The sequence below is a fragment of the Pituophis catenifer genome, unplaced genomic scaffold (genome assembly GCF_029215685.1).
Source record: "Pituophis catenifer annectens isolate HBS135680 unplaced genomic scaffold, rPitCat1.0.hap2 SCAF_2, whole genome shotgun sequence".
Taxonomy (NCBI): Eukaryota; Metazoa; Chordata; class Lepidosauria; order Squamata; family Colubridae; genus Pituophis; species Pituophis catenifer.
This window is the reverse complement of record NW_027256882.1, coordinates 228,992,685-229,009,152: the sequence shown is the minus strand read 5'-3', so window position 1 is coordinate 229,009,152 and position 16,468 is coordinate 228,992,685. Positions and strand designations below refer to the sequence as shown.

General features: G+C 36.6%; 1 protein-coding gene across 1 annotated transcript in view; it reads left to right on the top strand.

The window, feature by feature from the left end:
- TRPM6 (transient receptor potential cation channel subfamily M member 6) overlaps positions 1–16,468 on the top strand; it is a 69,054-nt gene that overhangs the window by 27,932 nt on the left and 24,654 nt on the right. Inside the window, exons 19-26 of the mRNA XM_070935608.1 lie at positions 2,685–2,840; positions 4,736–4,879; positions 5,353–5,481; positions 9,089–9,340; positions 10,262–10,436; positions 11,720–11,834; positions 13,503–13,705; positions 15,542–15,674. Coding sequence (XP_070791709.1) covers positions 2,685–2,840; positions 4,736–4,879; positions 5,353–5,481; positions 9,089–9,340; positions 10,262–10,436; positions 11,720–11,834; positions 13,503–13,705; positions 15,542–15,674 — 1,307 coding nt within the window. The remainder of the gene's footprint in view (positions 1–2,684; positions 2,841–4,735; positions 4,880–5,352; positions 5,482–9,088; positions 9,341–10,261; positions 10,437–11,719; positions 11,835–13,502; positions 13,706–15,541; positions 15,675–16,468) is intronic.

The following is a 16,468-nucleotide window of genomic DNA, read 5'->3' as shown; positions in this document are numbered from 1 at the left end:
CTACAGTTGTAGATGACCTGTTTCATTCATGGATGAAATGAAAGCAACATCATTTGGAAAGAGAAGATTTTTTAAAAAAAATGTTTCCAGGATATGTTTGTACCAATGCAGGATAAGGAAGTTTTTGTCAGTTTCATAATTTTGATCATGTAAGTAATGCAGTAAAGTTGGATTCCAGAACAACCACAAATCCAATATTGCATGATATTGTAATACCTGAATCAGTGGTGGATTGCCGCCAGTTCGGACCAGTTCGCAAGAACCGGTAGTAAAACTGGCGGGAGGCCCCGCCCACTGCCCCGCATGCGCAGAAGCAAGGCGCGTATGCTTGCTTCGCTCACATGTGCGTGCAATCCCGTTGCAAACCGGTAGTAAAGGTAAGTAGAACCCACCCCTGACCTAAATAGTACATGGTTCATCAATTACTGGATTGGAGGACTACAGTATGTAACTGTGAGTTCTGGACAGCAGGTGAGAAACAGTAGGTGAAATGTATGGGTGTATCCAGAGGAACTGCCTGAACCATCTATACATACATCTATTCCATGGGTGGAAAACTATGGCCTCTTTATGACCCTCCTAATTCTTGAATTCTTGAATTCTGACTCTGGAATTCTGGGAATACTGGATCAGAAGTTCTGGGAGTTGAAGTTCACAAATCGTAAAAGGGACCATAATTGCCTACATCTATACATACTTTTTCAGATTCTGGTAACACCAGAATCTTAAATGTCAATGTCTGATGAAGTGACAAAAATGCAGGAGAAAAACTGCACATAATTTCTCTGACAGAACAAACAAATGAGAACTCAATGGTAACTTATAAGGCACTCTTTCCTGTTTCTCAAACCCTGAATTGTTGGTTATCTCTTTGAAAGCATTTCCTCCTTGGATTATGGTGGGGAAGGAATGGACTCTGTACTCTTGTAACATAAAACTCATTTATGTTTCATAGTCTCGCAGAAGCCCTTTGCCTCTGCCGCCAAAATAAACCTAGATTATAACACTCCTACATTTGATTGTTTCAGAGTAACTTTGTTTTTTATAAGAACATTTTATTGGATTTTTTTTCATTAAAAAGAGAAAGCACTAATAAAAAATATAAGAAAAAAAGGAAAAAGTGCAGGAAGAAAGAAAAAGAAATATAAAGAAGTGACAGTTTTCTTTTACAACAGTATAAGTATAAATTCAAATTGACCTCTTTTTCTAAGGTTTCTTTTATTAATTTATTTGTTTCAAACCCATATATGTCAGTAATGGCCACTTGCTTATCTTCATGTGTAGTAAGAAGACATGGATATAAAACAATTTTCTTTCCCAATCATGGAGTGCATTTGCCAGGTCTATTTTTGTGAATGTATTTGACACATGTAACACTACTGCTTTGAGAGCTGCATTGGTTGCCTGTGTGTTTCCGGGTGCTAGTTCAGTGGTGAAATCCAAATTTTTTTACTACCGGTTCTGTGGGTGTGGCTTGGTGGGCGTAGCAAGGGAAGGATACTGCAAAATCCCCATTCTCTCTCCACTCCTGGGGGAAGGATATTGCAAAATCTCCATTCCCTCCCCACTCTGGGGCTAGCCAGAGGTGATATTTGCCGGTTCTCCAAACTGCTCAAAATTTCCGCTACCTGTTCTCCAGAACCTGTCAAACCTGCTGGATTTCACCCCTGTGCTAGTTATCACCTATAAAGCCCTTCATGGCTTGGAGCTGGGATTCCTAAGGGAAGTCTTCTCACAATTGTTTCTACCAGTTCAGTTCAGGTTGTAGCTCCCTCAGCTAGAAAATGTACCTTCTATGTCACAGCCCCTACTTTCTGGAATAGCCTCCCTTCAGATATCAGGATGACCTCAACCCTGTTGGCCTTTTGTAAGGCCATGAAAGCTTGGTTTTATGTCTTTCTGTATTTTGCATTATTGTAATAGTTTAATTGTTTTTATGTTTTGTGATGTATGCCGGTCAGTCACTTGCTGAGATGGATGGCTATAGAAATCAAATAAATAAAATAACTAAAGATAAACCATATGTGTGTACACACAAACACAGTTAAATATATATAATATATTTATATATAAAACATAATAAATTATATATTTTAATGTGGTTTTTGAATAGTTTTTACCTGTAGTTTTAATATCATTTTATTGTTTTCTCTATAAATGACCATAAAAGAGGCATGCAAGTCTGATGGTTGGTATAAAAATCTGCTAAATAAATAAAGCAAATAAAGCCCAAGACAGGCACCCATAAATCAGTTGGTTGGAACCAAAGGGCACTGAGATAAAATAGTTTATGGAAGTGCAGCATGATGGGCACTGCAATGGAGAAAGAGTGTCCATAAGAAAAAACCTGTCATATAAACAAAGCTTTTCCTCCAATCCAGGTAGAAAATTTCCCTCCAACCATGACTATAATCCAGAATGATGGATCCCTGTTATTGATATTTTAAATGCTATTTTTGCAATCAGGTGAATTCAGCTGAGCTGTTATCAGACTTATTTGCTTCAGTGCAAAATATTGGATTAGACTAGCCAAGTTAATCTTTGGCAAGTTTTAGATGCCAAGATTAAGGTGTCAGGGTGGGATTTGCTTTTTAAAAGCTGCTGTGTAGTTATTGTCCAATTGCTGTCTAATACTAAAGAATAAAAAAAACCCCATTCATAATAAAAATTTGATGCTCTTTTAGGTGATTCTAAGTATTCTTCTACCTCCCACCATCTTGATGCTGGACTTTAAAAGCAAGGCTGAAATGTCCCATGTGCCTCAGTCGCAGGAGCCCCACCAATTCACGTGGTACCATGGTGATCCAAACACCACCAGTGGAAAAGATAATTTATCATTGGTGAGTATGTAACCCAACCAGGTTAGGATTTCATTTTATTGAATGGAGTAAAAGCAGATTTTTTTTGTTAGGAATTGTTCTGGTCTAAATATTGTGTCACAAGAGAAATCTAAAGCTTAGAAAGTTTTAGGGGCAGATTTATGTATTAATGAAGAGAATATTTGTAGCTCAGGGCTGATATGAGGGGTCCTTGTTGCTCTCTGAGCTTGCTTGTTTTCCTGCAGACGTTTCATTATTATTATTATTTTTTATTAATCATATTTCTATGCCACCCACTCTCTGAGGACTCTGGGCGGCTTACAACAATCGACAGTATACTAAATAGCATATTGCCCCCAACAATCTGGGTCCTCATTTTACCCACCTCGGAAGAATGGAAGGCTGAGTCAACCTTGAGCTGGTGAGATTTGATCTGCTGATCTGCTGAACTATCAATCAGCTGAAGTAGCTGCAGTACAGCACTCTAACCACTGCGCCACCTTGGCTCCTTTATTACATTTCATTACCCAGACTAGGTAGTATTATCAGATTTGCTAGCACTCATGATATTATCTAGTTTGGCTAATGAAATTTCTGCAAGAAAAGGACCCCTCTGATTTTGTGTATCTTTACTATATCATTTGATTGGGCTCTACCACTCTCCTCTAGTATATTCTCATCTCTTATCCTGTTTTCTCTCTTTCAATCGTTCATGCCCACTTAATAATATACTGCGGATTGTTCTTTCATATTATATATTGTATAACATACTGTCTTCAGACTATGAGATCTTAAAAAAATCTTATTTTCTTAGAGCAGGATCTGAATTTTGCTCTTTTGAGAGTTTGGGGCCATTTGAAATCATTATGTTAATTTCTAGCTAGACTATGAATTGTTCACATGTGACTTTACTCTTGAATGGGAGATTTTGGACTAAGAACAATCTCGGCAAAAGTGTCAGTCTCGTGCTTCACATTTTCTAATTGCCATATTTGAATAACTATGTGTGCCACAGATGTGATAAATAAATACAAGGCAGATAGCATGATACAGATGGTCCTCGAATAATGACCACAACTAAGCCCAAAATTTCTGTTGCTAAGCAAGAAAGTTGTTAAGTGAATTTTGCCTAATTTAAGACCTTTATACCACAAATGAATCACTGTTAAATTAGTAGCATGCGTGTTAAGTGGCTTCCCCATTAACATTGCTTGTCAAAAGGTCGCAAAAAGCTATCACATTCCTAATGTGGATTTGTCTAGACAGGAATTATAAAGAGCCAGTCTACTTATTGGGTCTTCGTTTAACCCAGGGGTCCGCAACCTTAAACACTCAAAGAGCCATTTGGACCAGTTTCCCACAGAAAAGAAAACACCAGGAGTCATAAAACCCTTCCCTATTTCTTGAGCAGCCACCAAGATAGCATATGTAGTTGAATTAAATGTTCTGTTTTCTTCTGAAACTTTTCTTTTCTTGGATTTATCCATGGCTGGCCTACCGGGGTTGAAAAGTTCAATAAATCGTATGCCGGTGGTTGACACACATTGGCGGTTGTGATGCATATTTTGAGTGACAGGGAGCCACAGCAGAAGGGTGAAAGAGCCACATGCAGCTCCAGAGCCACAGGTTGCTGACCCCTGGTTTAACCGCAGTCAGAGGCTCCATTCTTAGCAGAGCTGTCTTTACTTTGCCCTTTCTCCTCCAGAAGTCCCAAACAAAGCCTATTCATGCCAGTCTACACAAGCTGGATCTATAGAGACTACTTGACAAGCCAACGTACTGTTGTTTGCATCCCACCAATTCCAAAATACTTATAGTGGATTGATTCATTCAGAATATTTGCTTATTTACATATGCTGGAATTCATTTATGTAGTTGGATGGCAACTAATTTAAACATTTCATATTTTTTAAAAGAATAATTATGATTTTGAGAAAGAGGTTGAGAAGCAAGCTGAAAAACCGCCTTACCCCAACAACAATGAACAACAAAGCCTTCTTGGAACAAGGAAAATGTATGAATTCTACAACGCCCCTATTGTCAAGTTCTGGTTCCACACGGTCAGTTATTGACGTTACACTGAACGTTTTACCAAAATGCGTATCGATAACTCAATCCCTCTGGATGCTACTGAAACAGACCTATTCATGAGAGAGAATAAGAATGTTGGCATTTTAAGTAATTTAACTGGTTGAGTTTTATTTTACTTATTTATTTAGATTTTCTAATAGCCAAGTATATTGCAGAATGAATTTATTTGAAGTAATTATATGGACTCTATTGTCCTAAGAATGTTGCATTGATAAGACAATGAGATTACTAAATATAAATCTGCGAGTATTTGACTGTTGATTGATATTATATTTATAATTCGATCTCTCAAAATATCAGCATTGGTTCTATGGGTTTACTGTTTGCAATATCCTGTTCAGGCAAGTGAAGGAATGATGGAATAACAATGGTTTGTGATGATGTAAGTTGCTCAATTTTGTCACAGCTGTCAGTCATAAAATGTCTACTGTATATTTGCTAGATGGCCTATTTAGTCTTTCTCATGCTGTTTACTTATACAATCCTGGTGAAGATGAAACCAACTCCCACTGCTCAGGAATGGCTTGTGATCACCTACATTTTTACTACCTCCATTGAGAAAGTCAGAGAGGTATGTCCTTTATTTAATGTTAGCATTACTGCTGTAGTTAATTCTTATATACAAATACATCTAGGTATATGTAAAATTACAGGTAGTCCTTGAGTTACAGCCACAATTGTGCCCAAAATTTCTGTTGTTGAGCAAGACAGGGTTTAAGTGGGTTTTGCCTCATTTTATGGCCTTTCTTGCCACAGTTGTTAAGTGAATCACTGCAGTTGTGAAGGTAGTAAACATGAGTCAGTTGCCAAGAGTCTGAATTTTGATCACATCACATACGGATGACGCAACGGTCATAACTGAAAAATGGTCATAAGTCACTTTTTTCATGCTGTTGTGCTTTGAACGGTCACTAAACAAAAACGGTTGTAAGTCAAGGACTACCTATATACGAACGGCAAAATAAATATGCAGGGATTTTTGTTCCATTTACTTTTTTTTCTTGAAAATATTAATATTACATAATTTGCAAAAACGAAACTGAACAGGAGTAAAAAATGTGCATTGGGAATGCAGCCTTTCAACAATCTATTTTTTGGGGTGGGTGGATGGAAGAACCAAATACATCTGAAAACAGGAGTTTACAATTGTGGGCAGCATTTTTGTTTTGCAGTATTCCCCTTTCCCCCAATTTCACAGAACTGGGGTTGGCAGGGACCATTTAGGCTTTTCAGCGTTTTGCTGATGCATTTGATCCAGGAACCAAACATTGTTACCTAATTATAGTTTAAAATGCAATAGGTAAATATATACATTAAATAGAAATCAAACATACTTTTTTTTTTTGGCTCCTTTTGCCTCTTTCTTTTCAGAGTGCAATCTTTACCATACTATTTAAAGACCAAGTTTTGCCCAAAAAATGCTGTGCATCCCTCCTCTAAAAAAATTCAGTCCTAAGTGTACAAATTAACTAAATGTTGTCTATGTGTATACTAGAGATCAGCCATTGATGGAGCAAGTAATTGTGAAACTATTCCTTTATAAAACAGCATTGTGCACTCGTTCTTGGTTTACAAAATACAATATTGCAGAACGTTGTGTGGTACATATGAGTAATTAACCTCACAAGTGTTTGCTCTATGCAGCATGGAGACTTTTGCCTCTTGTTTCAAGTAATTGTTAACTCCTGACCAACATTTCTTTAAATATTAGCATCTTTTCTAATAGTATCCTTCAGCTCAATGGGACTCGTACACCTAGAGCCATTTATATGTTTCTCTGTTTTAACATCACCCCTTCACTTCGGAGCTTATCAGCACGATCATAGCAGTGTATAATTAGTTCGTGTTAAGAAATCTTTTTAATGACCTTCCAAAGTTTCCAGTTCATAATTTGCCTTGCTGAAAAAGCCCTGAAGGGCATTCTTATTGTTCCAGAAACCCCCTGCTCCCCCACTAAATTTTTCTTCTTGTAATGTCAAAAATTTCTCCTTTCAGGATTGGCATGCCTTTTAAAAATGCCAACAATTTGTTTTTTACCCCCCCCCCCCTTTTGTATCAGAATAAAGCTAATCTATTGATTCATTCTTCATTTGACCAAAACTCTTTTAATTTCCCTTCCGCTTCCTTGATTTTATATGCTGTTTATTAATATTTCATTTTGCCAGAGGGCTAGCTATATTTTAAACACAGGTATAACTATTGCAGCCCTTTGGTTGCTCTAATGAAACAGAGAACAAATAGACATAGAAATAGAAATACATTTCAGTTGGAAGAACTGACAAAAATCTGAGATTCAGGGTTTTTGAACAGTGGTTGATTGAGTAATTTGAGTAATTTCAATTATTCCTTCTGCCAAAGGCCCCCAACCATCGTTCCAATGTTTCAGTGAGTGATTCCTTTCTGCCATCTTGCCAGTTAGCAACCCTACTCATTTTTCCCAAGCTGCAAAAATGAATCTCCCAAATATCTATTAACCATCAAGACAATTAGACTTGATCAGGTATGATAATGACTTTTAGGAATCATAGACTACTTACTATTTACTAAAAACATTTAAAGCAATAAGAACACAATTTAATTAACTTTTTGTTGTTGTTGTTGCATAATCTTCATGCAAAAGGAAAGTTTTCCAGACCAAGGAACTTAATAGTCTCTTTTATCTGCAACCTTCATTAATGCACTTCTGAACCCCAGACCATGAATACTTTCACAGGTAAGTTGTAAATTGAAAGTCTAAGATATGGGCTATTAAAGCCCATAACTTAGATTTTCAATTTACAACTTACTGTATTCATGGATCTTCATTTGGACATAAGGTTTCTGTGTGTAGATATTTTATTCTCATCATGAACCTTGGTAGTACAGTGGTCTAAAGCACCCTGTTATTAAGACCAGCTGCCTGCAATTACTGCAGGTTCGAATCTCGCCAGGCTCAAGGTTGACTCAGCCTTCCATCCTTTCTAAGGTAGGTAAATTGAGGACCCAGTTGGGGGGGCAATAAGCTGACTTTGTATAAATATACAAAAGGATGAAGGCTATTGCTTAACGCATTGTAAGCCGCCCTGAGTCTCCAGAGAAGGGCGGCATATAAATCAAATTAAAAAAAAAACAACAACACAAGGAGCTAATGCTAATTTTGTGATCTTAATATGTGATTGATCAGTAATCCTGATGTGAGCCACCCCCCAGTTGTATTGGGGATGTTTTAGCTTCAATATAAATCTTCAATATGAAGATGTTATTATTTAGAGGTAAACCCCAGGGAGAAACATGAGCTATGTCCAAGTGAACTTGTCAAAATATTTGAGTGTCACCATTTTATACATAAAGATTATTCCAAAGGGTATTCATTGCTCTGGTTCAATTACGTTATAGATAACTGATAAACCCTCCTAGAAGCTATGGAGGAAGATCTGATTAAAAAATTAACTGGGAAAAATAAAGCATGAATGATGCAGGATCGCATCTACTATAAAGAAAATTTTATACTTCAAGAATTCCAAAGAAAGATCATAGACAAAATGCATAAAACCTGAGAAAAATCCATGAATAAGATAAATGTGACCTTTTCCCTACTCTTTGAATAATAAAGAAGACACAAAGTAATTAGACCTCCACTTATTATTCAAGTATTTGCAATAGAAAATCAAGGCAGCAAAAAAATAAAATGAATCAAGTTGAAAATATGGTCAATATGTGCCATTTGGGTATATTGTAACTCTCTAAGAAGGCATCATTCCCTGATCCGAAGCAAATATGAATCAGGATAAATTTTCTTGTTATCAGAAATAACCCATATTTGGCAAAATATTAACGTTGAATATAAACAAAGATCTTTTAAAATTTAAAATTGGCTTCTTTCTAAATTATCATTACAATTTAGCTTACATAAAATGTAAAAATATATCTATTTCAAGCTGATAATTCATAGTCATTAAAGCATCGTAATTTGTGTTTTATGGATGAGAAAATAAATATAACAAATGATGCTGACAATAATTATTTCGTTTCCGGGAAAAATTAATTTAATGTGTAAGTATAGTAAAGTTGTTGGGCATTTGCGTTGTAATGATTCAGAAGTCAAATGGAGTATCACTTTTCCTTTGCCTTGTGTCACTCACTTGAGGTACATATTTTTGTTTATATAGTGATGTTATAACAAATCATTCTGCCTTTAGATTTTTATTTCAGAGCCAAGCAAGTTCATCCAAAAGGTGAAAGTATGGATTTATGAATACTGGAATTTTACAGACTTTATTGCTATCATCCTGTTCATGACCGGATTTGGTTTGCGCTGGGCTAATCCTCCACTTCAAACAGTAGGAAGATTAATTTATTGTTTGGATATAATATTCTGGTATGCTCGACTTCTTGATTTTTTTGCCGTGAATCAGCATGCTGGCCCCTATCTGACAATGATAGGCAAAATGGTAAGTACCGTTGGGTGCTATTATGAATAATTATAACCTTTTCTTAACTAGGCTTGGCTTTAATAGTTCCCTAAGGTGCCTCAGAACCTTGAAACCATGAGTTCTAGTCCTGCTTTAGGCATGAAAAACCAGCTGGGTGACTTTGGGCCTGACACTCTCTCTCAGCCCAACTTACCTCACAGGGTTGTTGAAAATAGGAGGCGGAAGGAGTATTTAGTATGTTTGCCACCTTGAGTTATTTATAAACAATAATAAAGGTGAGATAAAACACAAATAAATAAAAAGTTGTGGTCATACAATCAGTAGAACTGCAATATTGGATCAGAAATACACATGGAATAATAAAATGTGATGATGAAGGACACTTGACTTACTGTATTCAAGATATGTGTTAGTGAATGTTGCTCCCACTTGGAACCTTCTGTTAATATAATGAGGAATTTATTCAGCTTTATCTATTAACACAAGTATCTTGGTAATCTCTTTTACCCTGTCTCTCTTTTCCTTCTCTTCCATTGTAAATCATAATTTACAATTAATCTACAATTTATTCTTGAGTTAAATCTTGGATTCATTGAGAATAACAAACCAGGATCTTCAGTTTGAAAAATATGCTAAACAAAGAATTCCTGATTTATATTGGGTCATTTGAATGACTGGATTTAATGTTCAAATACATTGGGAGAAGGACTTATGAAAAGCTCATTAATTTGATTGGAAATAGTCAGATAATAAATATGCTATTATTACTATTATTATTATTCATGGTTTTTGAATAATTGGCAACCTTGTATCTTTTAAGATGCTTTTATATTATTTCTTAATAGATTGCACAATTAGATTTATTAAAAGCAACAATAGAGACTGTCTTCGTTTTAAAATTCTTACTACTACGATACCCTGTTTTGTTTTTCATTACAGACAGCAAACATGTTCTATATTGTAATTATGATGGCCATAGTACTATTAAGCTTTGGTGTTGCACGAAAAGCAATACTTTCTCCAAATGAGCAGCCATCATGGACTCTTGCACGAGATATTGTATTTCAGCCATATTGGATGATATTTGGTGAGGTGTATGCAGGAGAAATTGATGGTATGTCTGCTGTTGTTGAAATGTTGCATTTAAATTTCATGCAATTGAAATCACATTCATGTAAATCTTCTATTTACATTTATTATTTTAATTGTTTTTTAATGGATTTATAGTGAGTATGCTTTAATAGTAGGTTTTTCTGTATGCTGCCCAGAGTCACTTTTTGTGAAATACAAATTGGAAAAATAAAACAAATAAATAAAGGCATAGCTTACTTATTAACACAGCCACTTATTATGTGGCTAGTAATAATAAACAGAGCGCCAAAGAATTGAAGGCTTTGAACTGTGGTGCTGGAGAAGACTCCTGCGAGTTCCTTGGACTGCAAGGCGATCAAACTGGTCAGTCCTAGAGGAGATCAATCCTGACTGCTCTTTAGAAGGCCAGATGGTGAAGATGAAACTCAAATACTTTGGCCACCTAATGAGAAGGAAGGACTCACTGGAGAAGAGCCTAATGCTGGGAAAAATTGAGGACAAAAGAAGAAAGGGATGACAGAGAATGAGGTGGCTGGATGGAGTCACTGAAGCAGTTGGTGTGAGCTTAAATGGACTCCAGAAGATGGTAGAGGACAGGAAGTCCTGGAGGAACGTTGTCCATGGGGTCGCGATGGGTTGGACACGACTTTACATCTAACAACAACAAATAATGAACAGTGGAAAATGTTTGCCTTAATTGTGCTCTATAACCTGTTATACAAATGAAACATAATTTCATTGTTCTCCAATTTCACTGCAATGAAAAGCTCTAATATCCGGATAAACAATAAAAAAAATACCCCCCTCCTTTTCCCCATCCTTTCTGACTTTGATGATTGAATTTCCCAGCTAGATTCTGTCTCAGACACTTAAAATAAGGGGAACAAAGAAAGCTAAATGACTAGATGATTAGGTAGATGATTAAATATTATTATACTATAATATCTAATGAGGTCGTAGTTCAATAATTTTCAGATGCTTTCACCCACTTCTCTGACTTTAAAACTTTTGTAATATAGAATAGACATTGTGAGATTATATGTGTTTTTCTAAGAACTCTGTCCTCTTGCCAAGTGTCATTAAGTTCTGTAAATACATAATTTGTCTTTTACTATGAAAAATAAAAGAAATAATTATACAGAAAATGGTTGGAAGTAGTTCATTTATGGCTAATTCACTACCATCAAATTGATTAAGCTTCATTATTTGGTTTAAACTGGCTGGAGCATTTAATTCATGAATGGATGTATCATTATATCAGTATTCACAAACCAGATTTACAGAGTTTATTTTCTATTTTTTCAGCTTGTGAATTAGATAAAAACTGTCCTCCAGGTTCATTCCTCACCCCGTTTCTTCAAGCAGTGTACCTTTTTGTACAATACATTATTATGGTCAATCTACTTATTGCTTTCTTCAAGTAAGTATTGCTTTCTTCTAGCCCTATCCTGATGATTTTAAGACATTTTAGAATTAAAGTTCCAAAGAAAATTTGGGGGAGTATAGTCCAGACACATCTGTAGGGTATTAATGTTTATGTTTTATTGTTATTATTGATAGTATATTTAGCTTACAAATTTTATAGAAGTAAAAATCAGCTTCCTTCAGTTATAATAAATAGATTCCAAGGCACAATTTAGGAGAAAAAGCATAATAAGTCCAAGGTTATGATCATGATTTTTTTTTAACTAGATGTTGTCTATGCCTAACAAATGAGTTCAACACTGAACATATTTTTCAGCAGATCCTTGTTGCATATTGCCTTTGTATACATGTCTAGGAATTTTTTCTTACTTTCATAGGCTTTATGGTAATTACCATTGGGTGAAAGGCAGGGGACATCTTTGACAGTGGTGGTATTCAAATTTTTTTTACTACTGGTTCTGTGGGCGTGGCTTGGTGGACGTGGTGTGGCTTGGTGGGCGTGGCTTGGTGGGCGTGGCAGGGGAAGGATACTGTAAAATCTCCATTTCCACCCCACCCCAGGGGAAGGATACTGCAAAATCCCCATTCCCTACCCACCCCACTAACCTGCTTTCCAGCTCCATTCTCCTGTGCAGTGCAACAAAAGAAGACCCAACCGATCAGCTGGGACTCTGATCATCTGGGACTCAGGAGACAGCAAATAGATGGGGGCAGGGCCAACCAGAGGTAGTGTTTACCAGTTCTCCAAACTATTCAAAATTTCCGCTACCGGTTCTCCAGAACCTGTCAGAACTGGCTGAATTCCACCTCTGATCTTTGATATAAAAAGCAAACTCTTAAAAAAACTTCATTTGGTGTCCTTATCAGAATCATACACTTTTTTCCTCTGAGTTATACAGTACATGTCTCAGTTGCAAAGGAACAATCAAATGATTGGTGAAAACATCATGAATATAATCATCATTTATGTTTTTTAAAGGAATTCAGGTAGTCCTTGATTTTCAACCACAGTAGAACCCCAATTTTTTGTTGTTACCCCCATTTTATGCCTTTTCCTATTAGGTAGTCTCCTGCAGTTGTTAAGTGAATCACTGCAGCTGTTAAATTAATGACACTGTTGTTCAGTGAATCTGGCTGCCCCTTTGACTTTTGCTTGTCAGAAAGTCACAGAAGGGGATCCCCTGACTCCAGGACACTGCAACAGTCACAAATATGAGTCAGTTGCCAAGTGTCTGAATTTTGATCATGACCGCATGACCACAGGGAGGCTGCAATGGTTGTATGAGTGAAAACAGTCAGAACTCACTATTTTCAGTGCTGTTGTAACTTTGAACTAAACAAACTGTTGCAAGTTGAGGACTACCTGTATTTCTTCTTGTTCCCTAGAAATATAATTTAAGTGCTATCTAACATAAATATGATGTAACAGGTCAATGGTTATATTTATTTTATTTATTTATTTTATTTTTAAAATTTTTATACCGCCCCCTCTCCCGAAGGACTCGGGGCGATGAACAGCCAAAATTAAAAAACATACAATATGAACATTAAAATACTATAAAACAAAATTAAATTTATCTTTGGCTTATAAAGTTTGTGGTTCGTAAATGGTTTGTAAAGTGACCATCTGATCCACTCTCTCCCTTTCCTTCTTAATCCCTAGTAATGTTTATTTTGATATGAAGTCTATGTCAAACAAACTCTGGAAATACAACCGTTACCGCTATATTATGACATACCATGAAAAGCCATGGCTGCCCCCACCTTTCATCATACTGAGCCACATTGGCCTTGTGCTAAATTGTCTTTGCAACCACCGGCTCCCAAGTGAACTGGATCAAGAGGAGAAGGAGCATGTTGAACTCAGTAAGCAGAGCCTCTCTATGTTTAGTTTTCTTATACAAGGACCAAATATAGAAGTCATTAAAAAAAAGACCATAATGACATTCCAGCTGATAATTGTGTGGTTATAGGTATTGTCATGGGACAAATAAATGGGAGTTTTTAAATATGTAGATGTGCTGCAGAATTCTAAAGATGCTGTTTATTTACGTATTTGTTGAGATCAGTGTTGGCACGATGTAAAATAACAAGATACAATGTACAAAACGGGTGTCAAACTCACTACGTCACATTGCCATCACCTGATGTTTTGTAACATTTTCCCCATTCGCGGAACTGGGGTGGGGGTGGCCTATGCATGATGCATCCGGCCATGGGCCGCCAGTTTGACACCCCTGATGTACAATAAATAAATGAATAGGATGGAAAATTTGACCAACTAACACCATAACTGCAAATATATGCCACATCAAACAAGAGGCATAAAGCAAAGAACAGCCAGGAGAAGAAACCAGGGAGAAGAAAAACAAGAACTGGGAGAACAGCCAGGTCTTTAACAGGGGTGGGTTCTACTTACCTTTACTACCGATTCTCAATGGGAGTGCACGTGTGCGCTTATGACATCTGGGCAACTGGGCGGAGCCTCCCGCTGCTTTAACTACCGGTTCGCAAGAACCGGACACAGCCGGGAGCAACCCACCACTGGTCTTTAAGGACTTCCAGAATGTCATCAAGACCACCTGTTTCTAAGTGAGGGAACTTCATTGCACAGAGAATTTCTTCCTCTCCACCATTTAGCATCCATGTGGGGGTTGTTGTTTTTTTGGTGCAGTTGCAAAGAAGAATTCACAGATTATGATTACAATCAGCATTCTAGTGCCAAGTGAAAGGTGTACATCATGTTCAGTCAAGGTTATTTCTAATCAAGTCAGGTTGTAGCTATACCACTCAGTTGATAAAATTTGCTGTGTTCGGAGAGGTGGGGTTCTTGTTGCTCTCTAAGCTTGGTGGTTTTCTTGTGGACATTTAATTACCAAACTAGATAACATCATAAGTGTGCACTGTTGATGTTACCTAGTTTGGTAATGAAACGTCTACAAGAAAACCACCAAGCTTAGAGAGCACCAAGGACCCTACAGTTCAATCCTGGGCTACAAATATTATGTTCTATTCATTCCAGAGAAGCCCTGTAATGATAAAATCAATTTTATCATAATCTCTGAGCATGAACTACATTGTTTAGAAGGGAATGCTATGGCTTCCAGAATAGGTTGAACAACTTTTCTTCGTGCAAACTAGCCACTGGTAATATCATTATTTTGTTTTGTTTTTTTCCCTTGAGTTTACTACTGCCTTCTTTAAGGAGGGCTGTCTTTATATGCAGGAAAGAAAATAACTTTTTTCAATATCATCCCTTATTTAACAAAATATGAAGGACAGACTATATGCGATGTTTGTGTGCACATGTGTGTGGTGTGTATAAGATTAATGCAAACTACAACGGAAGAGAAAAGGATTTTATTTATTATATTTTATTTTATTCTGGATGACACACACTATAATAAACAATAAAACACAATACAGAACAAAGCAAGATGGCATCCAGTCGCTCTATGCAAATTCATAGATAAAACATAACTAACCAGGGACTCTATTCATCGTAATTGAGGGCCTGAAAGACCAATTTATGTCTTCATATGTCATTGTCTCGACTTTCATTTTACCACTCCCTATTAACAGTTAATCAACACTGTTGAAAGGTTCACCCACCTGTAACTGACACGTTTCTGTCATGTGTTTGATCACTAAGGTTATTTAAATACAATAAAGGTAAAATTAATTTGTTATTGCTTTACCCAGAACTGTACCTGAGCGATGAAGAATTAAAAAAGCTTCATGATTTTGAAGAACAGTGTGTGGAACAGTACTTACATGAAAAGAAGGAAAGCTTTCATTTCAGCGATAGTGAGCAGATCCGTGTTACAAATGAAAGGTAGGCTTTCATTCATAATAATACTTCTTTTGATACCTAGCAACAGTGGCATTGCTGAAGGGAGAGTCCAAAATTTATAAGATGCCAGTCACGGCATCATAATGAAAACCCTGCCCCTTTTGTGCATGTATGCAATGTCATCAGAGGTGGGTTTCAGCAATTCTGACCAGTTCTGGAGAACCGGTAGCGGAAATTTTGAGTAGTTCGGAGAACCGGTAGTAAAAATTCTGACTGGCCCTGCACCCATCTATTCTCTGCCTCCCAATTCCCAGCTGATTGGGAGGAAATGGGGATTTTACAGTAACCTTCCCCTGGACTGGGGTGGGAATGGAGATTTTACACTATCCTTCCCCTGCCACGCCCACCAAGCCACACCCACAGAACGTTAGTAAAAAATTTTGAAACCCACCACTGAATGTCATATGTAAAAGAGCCAGGTCACGTATGCAAATCTCTCAAATCTTGCAATTTTGAACTGCCCCTCATAATTTTTGGCAACAAAAGCATGTTGAACTGGTCCTAAATATTTAAATGTTAATTAAATATTTCATTATTGTATTACGCAATATAGTGGAACAAAAAATAATAATAGATAATATGTGAGGTCATTCTGAAAAAAAAAATGAATAAATTCCTTAAGCCACGCCATCCTGTTAAATTCTTTAGGCGTTCTTCAGTTTAATGCACAAAGCAAAGATTTATTCAACTAAATTTTGGGTTATGCTGAATCATATTGAACAAATACTCAAATGATCACATAGACCAAACTTTTGAACACTGAAATTGTTTTAGCA